The sequence below is a fragment of the Pristiophorus japonicus genome, chromosome 20 (genome assembly GCF_044704955.1).
Source record: "Pristiophorus japonicus isolate sPriJap1 chromosome 20, sPriJap1.hap1, whole genome shotgun sequence".
NCBI lineage: Eukaryota > Metazoa > Chordata > Chondrichthyes > Pristiophoridae > Pristiophorus > Pristiophorus japonicus.
In genome coordinates this window covers 20921659-20937467 of record NC_091996.1, presented here as the reverse complement: position 1 = coordinate 20937467, position 15809 = coordinate 20921659, and the positions used below count along the sequence as shown (strand labels likewise).

Sequence of the window (15809 nt, the reverse complement as noted above, 5' to 3'; positions counted from 1 at the left end):
GTCATCTGCAAATTTTGTTACACTACACTCTGTCCCCTCTTCCAGGTCATCTATGTATATTGTAAACAGTTGTGGTCCCAGCACCGATCCCTGTGGCACACCACTAACCACCGATTTCCAACCCGAAAAGGACCCACTTATCCCGACTCTGCTTTCTGTTCACCAGCCAATTCTCTATCCATGCTAATACATTTCCTCTGACTCCGCATACCTCTATCTTCTGCAGTAACCTTTTGTGTGGCACCTTATCGAATGCCTTTTGGAAATCTAAATACACCACATCCATCGGTACACCTCTATCCACCATGCTCGTTATATCCTCAAAGAATTCCAGTAAATTAGTTAAACATGATTTCCCCTTCATGAATCCATGCTGCGTCTGCTTGATTGCACTATTCCTATCTAGATGTCCCGCTATTTCTTCCTTAATGATAGTTTCAAGCATTTTCCCCACTACAGATGTTAAACTAACCGGCCTATAGTTACCTGCCTTTTGTCTGCCCCCTTTTTTAAACAGAGGCGTTACATTAGCTGCTTTCCAATCCGCTGGTACCTCCCCAGAGTCCAGAGAATTTTGGTAGATTATAACGAATGCATCTGCTATAACTTCCGCCATCTCTTTTAATACCCTGGGATGCATTTCATCAGGACCAGGGGACTTGTCTACCTTGAGTCCCATTAGCCTGTCCAGCACTACTCCCCTAGGTGATAGTGATTATCTCAAGGTCCTCCCTTCCCACATTCCCGTGACCAGCAATTTTTGGCATGGTTTTTGTGTCTGCCACTGTGAAGACCGAAGCGAAATAATTGTTTAAGGTCTCAGCCATTTCCACATTTCCCATTATTAAATCCCCCTTCTCATCTTCTAAGGGACCAACATTTACTTTAGTCACTCTTTTCCATTTTATATATCTGTAAAAGCTTTTGCTTTTATTATTCATTTGGAAATGGGTTCCGTTAAAATCATGGGCTGGATTTTCTGGTCCTTTGCGCTCCGGGTCTCGCCCCGGAGCGGCATGAAATGGAGCGGCGAGCTCTCCTGCGTCCTGTCACAAGCTTAGCAGCACCGCTGGGAAGAGCTGCGCCGGGTGTGCAGCGCCTCTCGTTGAAACACCGTCCAAGTTTTGACTCGAACACGACCCTGGGAAACCAGTGCGGTCCAGCCATGCCGGTGGCGGTGATGAAGGTAAAGTGCTGTAAAGGTATGTGCGAGTGTTTGTTCTTTTAATTTTTCTAGCGATTTGTGTTGAGGTGGCGTGGGCAATGTTTTGAGAATGTTTTTGTGATTTTTTTTTAAGGTTCCCCCCCCCCCCCTGCTCCCAAGGCCTCTCTTGGAGCGCACACAGCCCGGCACTTTAGTTCGCGAGTTTCCCTTTTTGCACCTTGAAAGTTGTACAATACCTCCCTTCGCGCTGCACACCCTAGCATAGGGCCCAGATGCCGAAAATTCCTTACTAAAGCGCTACCTATTCCCGGTCGGTAACTTTCCCACCCTGTCTCCGTTTTTGCCACGAAAACAGAAAAGCTTAAAATCCAGCCCCATGTACTGAGACCTTTTTCTTTGCGAAGAATACCTGTTTATATTAATATTCTGCATTGTACAAATACAGAATATACTGAAACATAGTTAGTCAGACTCCTCGATTTCAGAGGTACAGTTTGAGCACTAAGTCTGCCTGAATAGTCTTGGTGGTAATCAATTTAATCCATTATCAGTCAGCCATTAGGTGAAGCTCTCCAAGACAGAGAAGCATTTTACCTTAAAACATGTAGGAAAAACACCTGTGCCTCCATGTTTCACAATATGCAAGGCTCATACAGTAGAACAATAGCGCCAAAACTGCAAGGCGCTGCTGGAGATGTGGGGGGTGTGTACTGTTGATTGCCGGGGAGGTAGAAATTTAAAATAGAGTTAACAGAAATCTCATGAGGGCCAGAAGCTGCACTGACACAGTCAGCAATATAATAGAAAGAGAGGTCAGGAAGGGGGGCCTGAGTAGGATTGGGTGTTAAACATACAAAAAGAATAGCTAGGAACCATGCACATTCCCATAACAACAGCTTTATCTGGGGAAAGTGAGTGGAGTTAAAGGAAGAGTTGTTGAAGGTGAGAGTAAGTTCCGCCAGGAGGAGAAAGGTGGTGTTGAATGAGGACTTGTTGGGCCATTGTTCTAGGAAGAATATGTCATCCATAGGAAGGTTTGTGCGGTGCCTGCAATTGGGTGCTAAAATTATCATAGTTTAAATAGAGTACAATCTGCCTTGACTGGACACTCCGTTAGAACCTACCTGTCGATTGTTTACACATTTTTCTTCCACCTCAAACCACACAGAATCAACAACCAGTTCAGCCTTGTCTTCTCCAGTTATCACATAATATGCAAACAAGCGTGCAGAAGGAATCATTTCTGTAGTAATGGGAATGTTCAGATTGAAAACCTGGTTACCGGGTGGACGGTCTTTTGTCCCAAATGTAATTATTTTTCCTTTTGATATAACCTGGGTCATGACAAAAATAGAAATTCATAGCACAGAATCTGTTACAAAATAACTGATGCTACAATAAAGGTGATATTGAAAACCTTCGATATAATCAGAAAATAGATCTTTAATTCAATATAAGTTTGAAATAAAGTTGAGACTAAATCTGATGCAATCAATTTCTTGTTTAGGATGTTTGCCACTTCACTTTCTTTTCTTCCTCTGCGCGGAACTTTTGATAACATTCAAGTGTGGATGGCAGTATTGGGAAAGCACCATGCTGCCACAATGAAACAATTTTTCACAGCAGAATACATTCCTGCAGTATAATGACGAGTATCAATAAGTAGGAAATACATGGTTATTGAAGAGTAGTGTTCTTCAACAGCAATGCATAAGTGCCTCTATAACTTAGTTTTTGTGGTGTGAATCACATGTGTATACATGCAGCAGTTGAAAGGTCAGTACAGATCACATTGGAAGGGCGTCCTTCCCCACCTCTAGGTCTAAGTGACACATCATACAGTACCACCCCTGTTGCCTGAGTAATGTTGCAACAGTGGCATTGTAACCTGTTTAACTGAGTGTATATTTGCATATGGACAGGTGTGTCATCCAAGTGTGACAGACAAAATGCAAGCTAGATATACCATTTTTATATCTATGACCAGCAGGTCTCCTTTGGTGTTGCTCGTGGCAAATTGAATAAATGCTGTTGTAATGCTCGCGATCTCTGTGGTAAGAAGTTCGGCTTTTTCAACGTTTAATTGAAATCGGGGCAGTTTAGTGGGAATTCCATAGCGCAAGCTGCTTTGATGTCAACAAGTAGTCAGCCAATCACAATGCAGAATTCTCACAGACAAGAAAGCAAGAAGTGAAGAAGTGCTTTTATTCTGACTTGTTAAAAATGCTATAGAGAGCAAAACAAAGATTGGGGCTCTCACATGGGGAAAAGATAAAACTGAAATAAATATGAACAAACTTTTAAAACTTATAATTTTTAAAAAGTTTCTTAAACATTTTTATTTTTATTAAAATGGAGAAATTTGATACTCCACAAAATTAAAATTCGTTTTTTAGGGCCGTAACATTTGTTTAGAAGTCAATACGTTGTTTAAACCCCAGTTACACCTAATCCGACAAGGTCTAACCTTTAATGGAGTATTTAGCAGCGACATGATCGTGGAAAAGCCAAAGTTTTCGTCAGTTTCACTCATTTCCTGATTGCCGGCTATGGGGGTGGGAGGCTCAGTGCAGCCAGTGTCAGAGCAGTGAATGACTGACCGTAACTTCAGGATTTCCGTGTTCGGATGCGTATGTGCTGCATCCTGAAGTTGTGGTTCGTTCATTGTTATTACCCACTGCAAATTCTGGGCCAATGTGTTCTACTGCTAAGGTGGATGTGTGTTTAATATGGCCTTTCTCTTTAAGTTCAGAATGTCTAATTGCTCTATCTTTACAGTCTTTGGTCAGTCAGAGTTTAAATACTGTTGGGTTAAGTAACTTTGTAGATTGGAAGCACTTATCAGTTTCAGCTTACAGTTTAGAATCATCCAGCATTTTATATTGTTCTGCATCTATAACAAAATGCAAATTTTGGAATGTGACATCTGAAGTATGACATCTAATCACACTGGTAGACTATTTTTAATATATGACAAGTGGACCTCCTTTGCCATTGTTAATGGTAAGTTGGGTTATGTGTTGCTTCATAAGATATGGATACACCATGTAATGCACATTGCATTATTCTGTATAGTGGGAGCTGTGTTCCTTTAAGGAAGCAAATTCTAATTGTTGGTAACTAAACACAAGGTCAGGTCACTCAGAGTTTAATTGCTGCTTGGTGGCAGAACTCCATGTTTGTAAAGTGCTCATCAGTTTTGGCTCTAGCGCAAAAGCACCCAGCTAAAAAGGTTGATTGCAGGTCAAGCTCGAGGTCACAGCTCTGGGTTAGATTGTGGGAAAGTTAATTAAGAGTTTGCAGATATTGTGGCTCTAGTATTTTGTGTTCCTGAGAAATGTTTTTAGAAATTGCAAGTGACTGTCTTTGTATATTTATACTTTTAAAAAAATGTGACACTGAAATTTGCAGTGTATGGTGTCTGAAGTGAGGCTAACATCTAAAGTGTGATGGACAGGAAATGTATGCACACAAAGTTTTTATACTGCTTTATAGATCTATAAACAGATGTTACATTTTCCTAGACTTACTAAATAAAAGCATTTCAAGCAAATCCCTTTTTGATGTCAATAACAAAACTGAAGTAAATCATTTTTACCTGATAGTGGAAGCGTTTTATTTTATTCAAGTAGGGACTACTTGCAACAAGGTACACATTAAGAGAGTTCCCTATTCGGAATTTTTGGAAAGATGCTGTCCAGGTAATGTACAGGTAGCTTCCAGAGAGTGAGTGATAAGCTATTGCTGTGTACAACTTGGTGATGGATTGTTCATCTTCGAAAGCAGTTCTAATCTAAAAAAAAAGTTGCAGTGAAATCCATTTAGATTATATGCAAACCTGACATAGGTAAATCTTTGCCAAGCTCCAGTTAGCTACCAACTGAGTACTGATAACACACTTCCATTTTTATGCAAATCTGGCTATAAGCTACTTCCTGTACAGTAGAACCTACTATCTGCATTAAAGATATTCAGCAGAAAACGTTGGACCATAGGAAAGACTTGATGAAGGTAATTTTAACCCTATCCATCTGGCAGAAACAGGGCAGGTAGCCTGTTAAAATGTCCTAAGTTACTTACCCGCCCTAGAGCCACCAGGATTCCGATGTACACAATTTTAACCTGCTCTCCTGAGCAGACGGGAAAGACGCCCACCCAAAGCTGGCACGGCCCTTCTTTGTATATGCATATTCAGTCCCAGTGACATCATTGGGAAACAATTTTAACTCGGGTCTGAGCTGGGAAGCCGCTGCAACTTTCTCGCCAAGTAAACTCAGGACAGAAAAGAATCAGCGCCAGAAGAGGTCAACAAAGGTAAGTGTGTTTCTTTCTTTTTAGGGGCAGGACGAGGAGGAATGTTCCTCCAGGCCCACATGGAAAGATTATGCACCACTCGAGCCTCCTCCCATCTTCCCTCATCTTAATCTATCAGCATAACCCTCTATTCCCTTCTCCCTCATATGCTTGTCTAGCCTCCCTTTAAATGCATCGATAGTATTCGCTTCAACCACTCCCTGTGGTAGCAAGTGCCACATTCTCACCACTCTTTGGGTAAAGAATTTTCTTCTGAATTCCCTATTGGATTTCTTGGTGACTATCTTATATTGATTAGGCCTGCCCTGCCCCAGATTCCATCTTTCTTGAACGCGGTGTGCCCTAGAGGTGCCTCCGGAAACCTCGACCCACCTGCTTCCTTCTGCTGCTGGTTCCTGCCTGGAACAGGTGGGAAGTTGGCTGGCTGGAATTAAATGAGGCACAGTTGTTAAAATCAGCCAACGCTCATTCTGCCATGGAGGATAGTTGGGTGGGGGGGGGGGGGGCGGTGGCGGGGGGAATCTATCTCGCCAGAGCGATTTTCTGCCGGAAATCCGCTGTCGGTTAAAATCTAGGCCTATATTTCAGTTTCTCATTGAGCATTCTATTTTTGCCAGCTTTGTATAATCTGTAAAATTACTTATGTAAAATGAACATGGAAGATTAAAAATTGTAAATTGCATACCAAGATCTATAACTCAGATATATATATATATATATAAAATCACTGCCACTTGTAGATGGAGTTACCATGACTTCAAAAAATTGATAGACCACTTTTAAAAGCAAATATTCCCCCCTATAGATTTTCTGGCATCTGTCAAAATTGCTTTATCAGTTACCAAGAAGTACTCAAAAACCAGGTGAGTTACTTGGTATCAAATTCCATCTCTTTCACTCTGTTAAAAAGCACCTAGTTTCTACTCAGAACCCACAAGACCAAGATTTGAAATTCATTGTAAGAGCAATATCAGCCACAGAGACATGTATTAACATTTTATCCCACACTGCAAGAATCGTCTAACTGGAATATTTATTTACAAGGATGGATAATTTAATCTGTCTGATCACATTGGCAAGAAATGAAATATAATGCAGCACTGATTATGGAATTATGCTAATGTGTTGGATTAAAGACTTAATATAAAGGTAATTTTTAGAAAAATTTGTGCTGTATAAAAGTACAATCTGTGGTTACTGTTTTAACTCTATACAATGGTGAACTCCACATGTTTTTAAAAATAAAAGCATTTCATACTTTGTTTTTAGTTAGAATGAGACAGAAGACTAAAATCGTATCCTAGCACTTTGTCTCAGTGCTGCAATACATCCAAGTTTTAAGTTATGTCTTAAGTTTCAAACCATGTCTTCAAGACATTTCCCTAACCACAGCAAAAACAATCCTTTGAATTTGAATCAAATTACTATAGATTGCTGGATTTTTGGCTCTTGTCATTTCATTGACTTTTTGGAAATTATAGCCAAGTTAATTAATCAAGTTGTGTTCCTGTATTGTCAGGATGACAGATCTTGGGGTATAGTTCTGTTCATCTAGACTTTCAAATCAAAACCAGTTTAGCTGATCATCTTTTGTCACCTGGTGCTGGTGTCAGATGGTACACAGGCACGTGAAGAAGATGCAAAGAACAGCTATTGGAGGCAATGTGCTGGTGCTCCAGTCACTGTGCCCTAGCATGGTAGGACATGAGCTCATTGCTGCAATCCTCCATAATAATGAGTTTTCAATCACTATTCCAGCAAGCAAAATGCAAGCTAGGGGCTAGTGCTATATCAATGCAGATGAAAGCAAAATATGAAGGCAAGTTATCCCAAACTACTCTCATAAACCTCATTCTGATTAGCTTAACAGTACCATTGGTAGTCACCTGCTTATCCAATGAGTTGACACCAAATAGACTGGGAATCAAAATGTTGGAGAGTAAATTGTAAAGAAAAATATGGTGCACAGGAATATTGAAACTACTGAATAGCTCACCAGCTCAAATCAGTTGCTTAAAATCACAATTTTAATGATTTTTTTCATGTTCCACTTCTCACTGTTGCTAATTCTATATCATTAATCATAAAATAAACAAAGAATATTACAATTAAAAATGCCAATGATTGTCATAACCTATGTGTTGCAAAGTCTTTGTTTTTTCCGGGTGAGAAAATAACCAACCTGTGCATAAAATGTGTCAGGTCACCTTTATTAATCTAATCCCCATATCACAGGCTATGAGATCGGTCCTGACTAGGATCTGCTGTTTTTGTTCACTAACCTCAAATTCTAACTCTTGAATATCAGCTGGAGCATTAACAGTAAACATTATTGTCCCATCTCTTTTGGTTCTCCTTCCTTCATGCAAAGCTTCTGCATTCAATTGCCTCCTTTCACCTGCTTCAAAAACTGCTGTTGCAGAAAACGTAACTACAGCATCTCTTACTGGATATCCCAAAATGTCTTTTACTTGGGCCTGTTGAAGAAGTTAAGATGAGATTAAATAAAACCTAGTCATTTATACATTGAATCCTTATAGTAATATGACAATATAGAGTGACAGCATACTTCTGAATGTAATACAGTACTAATATGTTTAGGATATCAGCCTTGTTAGTAGAACATATTAAGCCAGACACATTGAAAACTGGATATAATTATGTGCCAATATTGTGTTGCCTCTTTATAGTGGGATGAAGTAAAATTGGTGGCATGATAGCATAGAGCACCAGAGAATGACCAACCCACATGGTGACTTCCTGAATTCAACTATGCTGCTACAGGTAGGTGTCAAGTATGAGCCACACATTGACGAGAAAGTAAATTTGGTAACTCAAAGGATCAGAATTTTGTTTTAGCACCTGAACGTTGAGCATTAACACCCGGGTGGTAAAGGCAAAAGTGTACCCGAGTGACGGTAAGCCATTCCAGTACGTTCAGGTGTACTCTCTACTGAATGCTATTGTGAAGATAACAGTACAGAGTCTGGCTTCATCTCATTACTAATCTATTCCTTTTATTTTCATTATTGTTTCGTTCCATCTGAGTTTAATTTAATTTTTTTCTCTCACTCATCTCAAAAAGAGCAACTGTCGTTGTTGGTTGGTGGAAGGAATCAAGGTTATTGGAAACGAACCACGAATGATCTGTCAAGTGAATATATATATATAAATAAAAAATCTCAAGCAGAGCAGAACTTCAGGTACAATGCCAAGACTGACAATCTAAATTTGAATAGCAGGAAAAACTCACACTGAATGTTGCTGTTTCACAGGTTACCCCAGGCACCGTGGCTGATTCAACAGATACAGGAATAAATTCCTTACTTCAGCTGATCTTGAGGGAGGCTGAGACAGCGGAGTCGGAAAGCCTAATAAAACCAAAACTATAAGGATAAAGGTGCTGCAAGGTGCCGATTGCGTTTGTGCTCAGGACCACCCTCCTCTGAAACGCTTCCAAGTGAATAATAATGAAAACCGCAATGTGTTCATTTCAAATGGTATTGGGGGTAATGCGCTGATGTGGATAGAGAACTGGTTGACAGACAGGAAGCAGAGAGTTGGGATAAACGGGTCCTTTTCAGAATGGCAGGCAGTGACTAGTGGAGTGCCGCAGGGCTCAGTGCTGAGACCCCAGCTATTTACAATATACATTAATGATTTAGATGAAGGAATTGAGTGTAATATCTCCAAGTTTGCAGATGACACTAAACTGGGTGGCGGTGTGAGTTGTGAGGAGGACGCTAAGAGGCTGCAGGATGACTTGGACAGGTTAGGTGAGTGGGCAAACGCATGGCAGATGCAGTACAATGTGGATCAATGTGAGGTTATCCACTTTGGGGGCAAAAACACAAAGGCAGAATATTATCTGAATGGCAGCAGATTAGGAAAAGGAGAGGTGCAACGAGACTTGGGTGTCATGGTACATCAGTCATTGAAAGTTGGTATGCAGGTACAGCAGGCGGTGAAGAAGGCAAATGGTATGTTGCCTTCATAGCTAGGGGTTTTGAGTATAGGAGCAGGGAGGTCTTACTGCAGTTGTACAAGGCCTTGGTGAGGCCTCACCTGGAATATTGTGTTCAGTTTTGATCTCCTAATCTGATGAATGAGGTTCTTGCTACTGAGGGAGTGCAGCGAAGGTTCACCAGACTGATTCCCGGGATGGCAGGACTGACATATGAAGAAAGACTGGATCGACTGGGCCTGTATTCACTGGAGTTTAGAAGGATGAGAGGGGATCTCATAGATGTTGGGGAAGTCCAGAACCGGGGACATAGTCTAAGGATAAGGGGTAAGCCATTTAGGACAGAGATGAGGAGAAACTTCTTCACTCAGAGAGTTGTTAACCTGTGGAATTCCCTACCATTGAGAGTTGTTGATGCCAGTTCATTGGATATATTCAAGAGGGAGTTAGATATGGCCCTTACAGCTAAAGGGATCAAGGGGTATGGCGAGAAAGCAGGAAAGGGGTACTGAGGTGAATGATCAGCCATGATCTTATTGAATGGTGGTGCAGGCTCGAAGGGCCGAATGGCCTACTCCTGCACCTATTTTCTATGTTTCTATGTTTCTAAATGGATAATCAGCTCATGTAGAGTTCAGAGGGCAGAAAAGACGATGAATTTGTCATGGGTCCCATTTACATTAAATTCCAATACATTTCAGGGTTATAATGAAGCCTATGGATGCTGTGAGCGTGATCTCAAGCACAAACAAAAACCCTCTATCCTGTTGAGTTGGAAATATGGTGCCACTAGCATTCAGGCTGTCTGCCCAATTGCGTGCTCCCTGCAAAGCACAATATTGAGAAGTGACCTTATGGTATGCACTATTTGGAGTAACTCACTCCGAGACGTTGGCCCGGTTTTGTATTAATGGGCAATAAAAATGTAAGACAATATTAAAACACTACAGCAGTTCTGGACAAATGAGAGGAAGATGTTACATTTATGGTGGAATTACCTCCACATCCTTGATTATGAATGAGAATAATTCCTATTTTAGTGACAATAACAAAGTCAAGTGATTTACAAAAATCTGTGTTAGAGTGTTTGAAACTTTGTATAATCGAGAAGACAGGGCTATTAGATTTGTCCAGTTCTTCGTCTGCATGAGCTTATTTGAGATTGATGTTTCCAAATGAATTGATCCAGAGGGACAGTGATGACTGACTGGTTTCGATATTAATAGCAACGTTGTATATATAGGAATGTGTAAAGCCCTGACCCTGCAGTACAGACTTACACAAGGCACATGCTGAAGTCAAGGTCACTCAGGACCTGCACCTTTATTTCACAGCTCTCGAGTGCCACACTTGCCTGAGACCTGCCTTTATATACCTGTGTGGAACAGGTATGCAGTGTATCCTGCAAGTGCACCCCTGGTGGTAAGGTATGCTTATTGTTACAGGTCATCTCTAGTTACAGTCATGTATAGCATGGTAAGATACAGTTATATGTAGTAGTGTGAGATACATGACATCACCCTTCCCCAAGGTCTTATTGTCTTTATAGATTCAGTCTCTCAGGTGGTCTACGCTCTTACGTGGAGCGTCTTAGTTGTGGTTCAGTTGTTTGCCTTGGTGCCTGTTTTTCTTTCGGTGTGATTGCTGGTATCTCGCCTGGGCTGTCTGTTTCATTCAGTATGATTGCTGGTATCTCGCCTGGGCTGTCTGTTGAGACTGCCCTTTCCTCAGGTTGTTCCCTCTGTCTGTCCACCAGATGTGGTGTGAGTTCCACATTGTTGTTTGCCTCTGGTTCTGCAGTGTTGTTGGTGAATCTACTTTTTACTTGGTCTACATGCCTCCGGCAGCTTTGGCCATTGTCCATTTGTACAACCAGTAGCCTGTTTCCTTCCTTGCCTGTTACTGTCCCTGCAAACCATTTGGGACCCCTGCCATAGTTTAGCACAAACACTTTGTCCCCTATCTCATTCCACCTCCCCCTCGAATTTCGGTCATGGTACTCAGTTAGCTTCCGGCGCTTTGCCTCAACAATTTCATGCATGTCTGGGAGGATTAACGAGAGCCAAGTCTTTAAGGTCCGTTTGATCAATAGTTGCGTGGGGGGAACCCCAGTCAACGAGTGCGGACGACATCTGTATGCCAGCAGCAGTCTGGACAAGCGGCTCTGTAGCGTGTGACCTTGGATTTTTGGCATGCCTTGTTTAACGATTTGCACTGCTCGCTCCGCCTGGCCGTTGGAGGCTGGCTTGAACGGTGCCTTCTCAACATGATTTATGCCGTGGTCAACTATAAAATCTTGAAATTCTGCGCTGGTGAAGCACGGACCATTATCGCTGACCAATATGTCAGTAATTCCGTGCGTTGCAAACATGGTTCTAAGGCTCTCCACAGTGGTGGAGGTGGTGCTCGAGTTTAAAATGGTGCACTCGATCCACTTTGAAAATGCATTGACGACTACGAGAAACATTTTGCCCATGAATGGGCCCGCATAGTCTACATGCACCCGCGACCATGGTTTGGTGGGCCAGGGCCAGGGGCTTAGGGGGGCCGCCCTGGGGGCATTACTGAGTTGGGCACAAATGGTGCACCGCCGGACGCAGAGCCCCAAGTCCGCGTCAATGCCAGGCCACCAGACATGGGATCTGGCTATGGCCTTCATAAGGACGATCCCCGGGTGTTCGCGGTGGAGCTCCCGGACAAACGCCTCTCTGCCTCGCAAGGGCATAACTACTCGGCTACCCCACATCAGGCAGTCTGCCTGTCGTGATAGTTTATGCATGCGCCTATGGAAAGGTTTGATCTCCTCGGGGCAGGTATCGCGAGCCTCTGCCCAGTCACCAGTTAAGACACATCTTTTGACTAAGGATAACGTGGGATTGCTGTTCGTCCAGGCTCTGATTTGGCGAGCCGTCATGGGCGAACCTGTGGATTCAAAGGCATTGATTGCCATGACCATTTCACAGTCCTGTTCGTCGGACCCTTCTGTGGTCGCTAGAGCTAGCCTGCTAAGCGCGTCGGCACAGTTGTCTGTGCCTGGTCTGTGCCTTGTGTAGTTGTAAGACGCCAGCATGAGTGCCCACCGCTGAATGCGTGCCGAGGCGTTGCCGTTTATTGCCTTGCACTCGGATAGTAGGGACGTGAGGGGTTTGTGGTCGGTTTCTAACGCGTACTTGGCCCCGAAAAGGTATTGGTACATCTTTTTGACACCGTACACGCACGCGAGCGCCTCCTTCTCAACCATACCGTACCCGCGCTCCGCCGTCGAAAGTGACCTGGAGGCATAAGCATCATTGTAATTTACCCGCATCATTGACATGCTGTAAAATGTACCCGACCCCGTACGCTGACGCATCACATGTAAGAACTAGTTTTTTACCTGGGTCAAAAAAGGCTAAAACATTGTTGGAACATAAAGGTTGCATGCCTTATTGAAGGCGCGTTCTTGGGCGTCCCCCCAAAACCAATCACACCCCTTTCTGAGTAGCACGTGGAGAGGTTCCAGCAGCGTGCTCAAGTTCTGCATAGAGTTCCCAAAGTAATTGAGTAGCCCGAGAAAGGCGCGCAGTTCCGAGACATTCCGGGGCCTGGGTGCCAGGCGAATTGCTTCGGTTTTGGATTCTGTTGGGCGGATTCCATCAGCGGCAATCCTTCTGCCCAAAAGTTCAACCTCGGGCGCGAGAAACAGACACTTGGATTTCTTAACTCCAATCGATTTAGTACTTCCTCCAAATTGCGGAGATGGGAGTCGGTGTCCCTGCCCGTGATGAGTATGTCATCTTGAAACACAACCGTCCCCGGGATGGACTTGAGCAGACTCTCCATGTTGCGCTAGTATAAAGCAGCTGCCGAGCTGATGCCGAATGGGCATCGATTGTACATAAAAAGGCCTCGATATGTGTTGATGGTGGTGAGTAGCTTAGGCTCTTCGGTCAGTTCTTGCGTCATATACGCAGATGTGAGGTCTAGTTTCGAGAAAAGTTTTCCTCCAACCAATGTGGCAAATAGGTCCTCCGCTCTGGGCAGCGGGTATTGGTCCTGTAGGGAGACTCTGTTTATGGTAGACTTGTAATCCCCACAGATTCGTACGGATCCATTAGGCTTCATGACGGGGACGATGGGACTTGCCCAGTCACTAAATTCCACGGGTGAGATAATGCCTTCCCGCAGAAACCGGACCAGTTCGTGTTCAATCTTTTCCCTCATCACATAAGGCACAGCTCTAGCCTTGTGATGGACCGGTCTGGCATCCTGTGTGATGTAGATTTTAACTTTAGCCCCTTTGAAGGTGCCCACAACTGGCTAAAAGAGATGTTCAAAATGACTTAGAACTGTTGAGCAGGAGGTCCATTCCTCTGATGACATGGCGTGAACATCATCCCATTTCCAATTTAGTTTTGCAAGCTAGCTTCTCCCCAACAGTGCTGGGAGATCTCCGAGGACAATCCACAGGGGAAGTCGGTTCACCGTCACTTTGTGTGTGATTGAGAGCATGGCGCTGCCAAGGACTGGGACGATTTCTTTGGTATAGGTCCTTAGTTTGGTGTCGATCCTTATGAGTTTTGGTCTGTTGCTTTTGTGCGGCTACAGCTGTTCAAATTGTTGGGCGCTCATGAGAGATTGACTAGCTCCCGTGTCCAGTTCCATGTTGACGGGTATCCCGTTGAGTAGGACCCTCATTATTATTGGAGGTGTCTTGTTGTAAGAACAGTGGACATTGATCGTGTTGACCCGCTGTACCTAGGCATCCTGGGCACTGTCCCCACCGTCTTCTGGTCCGCTTTCCAACCCTTCCGATTCGTATACCAGCCGAGCTGCTGTTTTTCTGCACATGCGAGCCAGATGCCCTGTATCATTGCAGTTTCTGAAAACAGCATGCTGAAATCGGCACCCTCTTGTTGAGTGCCTTCCCCCACATCTCCAGCACAGACCGCTTCCATTGTTTCCAAAGGATGAGCTGCGTCTGGCTGATCTCTCTTGAGCTTCTCTCAGTCTGTAGTTGATTGCTCGCATTGTGGGTTGATGAGGTGTGAACGGTTGTTCATGTGGCCGTTGCTGGCTTCTGGTGCCACTGCCTGCTGTTGAAGGACTGCTCTCCTGCCTTTGTCTGTGTGTGGGGTAGCGGCTTGTTTCATGCTGTGAACCCCTTGTTCCGATGTTTCGTTGTCGTACCCGCAGTATAGATCAACCTCGTTTTTTCTTCTGCCAAGAATGTCTGTGCGACCAGTGCTGCTGTCTCTAGGGTCAAGTTCTTGGTCTCTATAAGCTTTCAGAATATGCCTGCGTGGCCTATTCCTTCAATGAAAAAGTCTCTCAGTACTTCTCTCCTTAATTCATCGCAGAGCTCACATAAACTAGCCAGCCTCCAAAGTTCCGCCACAAAGTCGGGTATGCTCTGGCCCACACAGTGTCTGTAGTTGTAGAACCTGTGTCTGGCCATGTGTAGGCTGCTCGCTGGCTTCAGGTGGTCTCTCACCAGTGTGCTCAACTCTTCAAACGACTTGCTTGCTGGTTCCACGAGTGCCAGCAGGTCCTTCATTAAGGCGTATGTTTTCGAGCCACAGCTGGTCAAGAGATGGGCTCTTCTCTTGTCTGCCTTATTGTCGCCCAACCAGTCTTTGGTTACAAAGCTTTGCTGGAGCTTTTCTATAAAGTCCTCCCAATTGTCTCCAGCATTGTATTTCTCATCTGAGCCGTTGGTAGCCATTCTGTGGATTCTGTGATCCCGTAACTCGTCGCCACTGTCAAGTCCTGACCCTGTAGTACAGACTCACACGAGGCACATGCTGAAGCCAAGGTCACTCAGGACCTGCACCTTTATTTCACAGCTCTCGAGTGCCACACTTGCCTGAGACCTGCCTTTATATACCTGTGTGGAACAGGTATGCAGTGTCTCCTGCAATGCACCCCTGGTGGTAAAGTATGCTTGTGGTTACAGGTCATCTCTAGTTACAGTCATGTATAGCATGGTAAGATACAGTTATATGCAGCAGTGTGAGATACATGACAGAATGTTAAAAGAAAATCCACCATCAAATAGACTAGATTCTTGGTACAGAAACAGAAAACGTAACACCTTTACTTACTATGATGTTGTACGGAAGCTTGGGTTTTATGAAGAGTGGAGTTGCTACCAAGTTAATTGTGTACGGCGATACCGTAAATTTAACTCCAGTGTATGCAGCATCTTCAGATATGTCGGCTGACATTAAATGCAAAAAAAAAAGAGTTATTATTTCTGACTTACACAATTTTTTTCAAATTTCTTACAACTTTGTTTTCCTAGAGCTCCGTTGCTGGAATTTTTGTATTGGACTTTTGAAGACTGCTACAGAGTTGATACTTAGGTTATCAGATCAATTCTACAAC

At 43.5% G+C, this 15809-nt stretch overlaps 1 protein-coding gene across 1 annotated transcript in view; it reads right to left on the bottom strand.

The window, feature by feature from the left end:
* c5 (complement component 5) overlaps positions 1-15809 on the bottom strand; it is a 167211-nt gene that overhangs the window by 82418 nt on the left and 68984 nt on the right. Inside the window, exons 10-13 of the mRNA XM_070862594.1 lie at positions 15527-15642; positions 7762-7956; positions 4764-4958; positions 2290-2499 (exon numbers count right to left, since the gene is read on the bottom strand). Coding sequence (XP_070718695.1) covers positions 2290-2499; positions 4764-4958; positions 7762-7956; positions 15527-15642 — 716 coding nt within the window. The remainder of the gene's footprint in view (positions 1-2289; positions 2500-4763; positions 4959-7761; positions 7957-15526; positions 15643-15809) is intronic.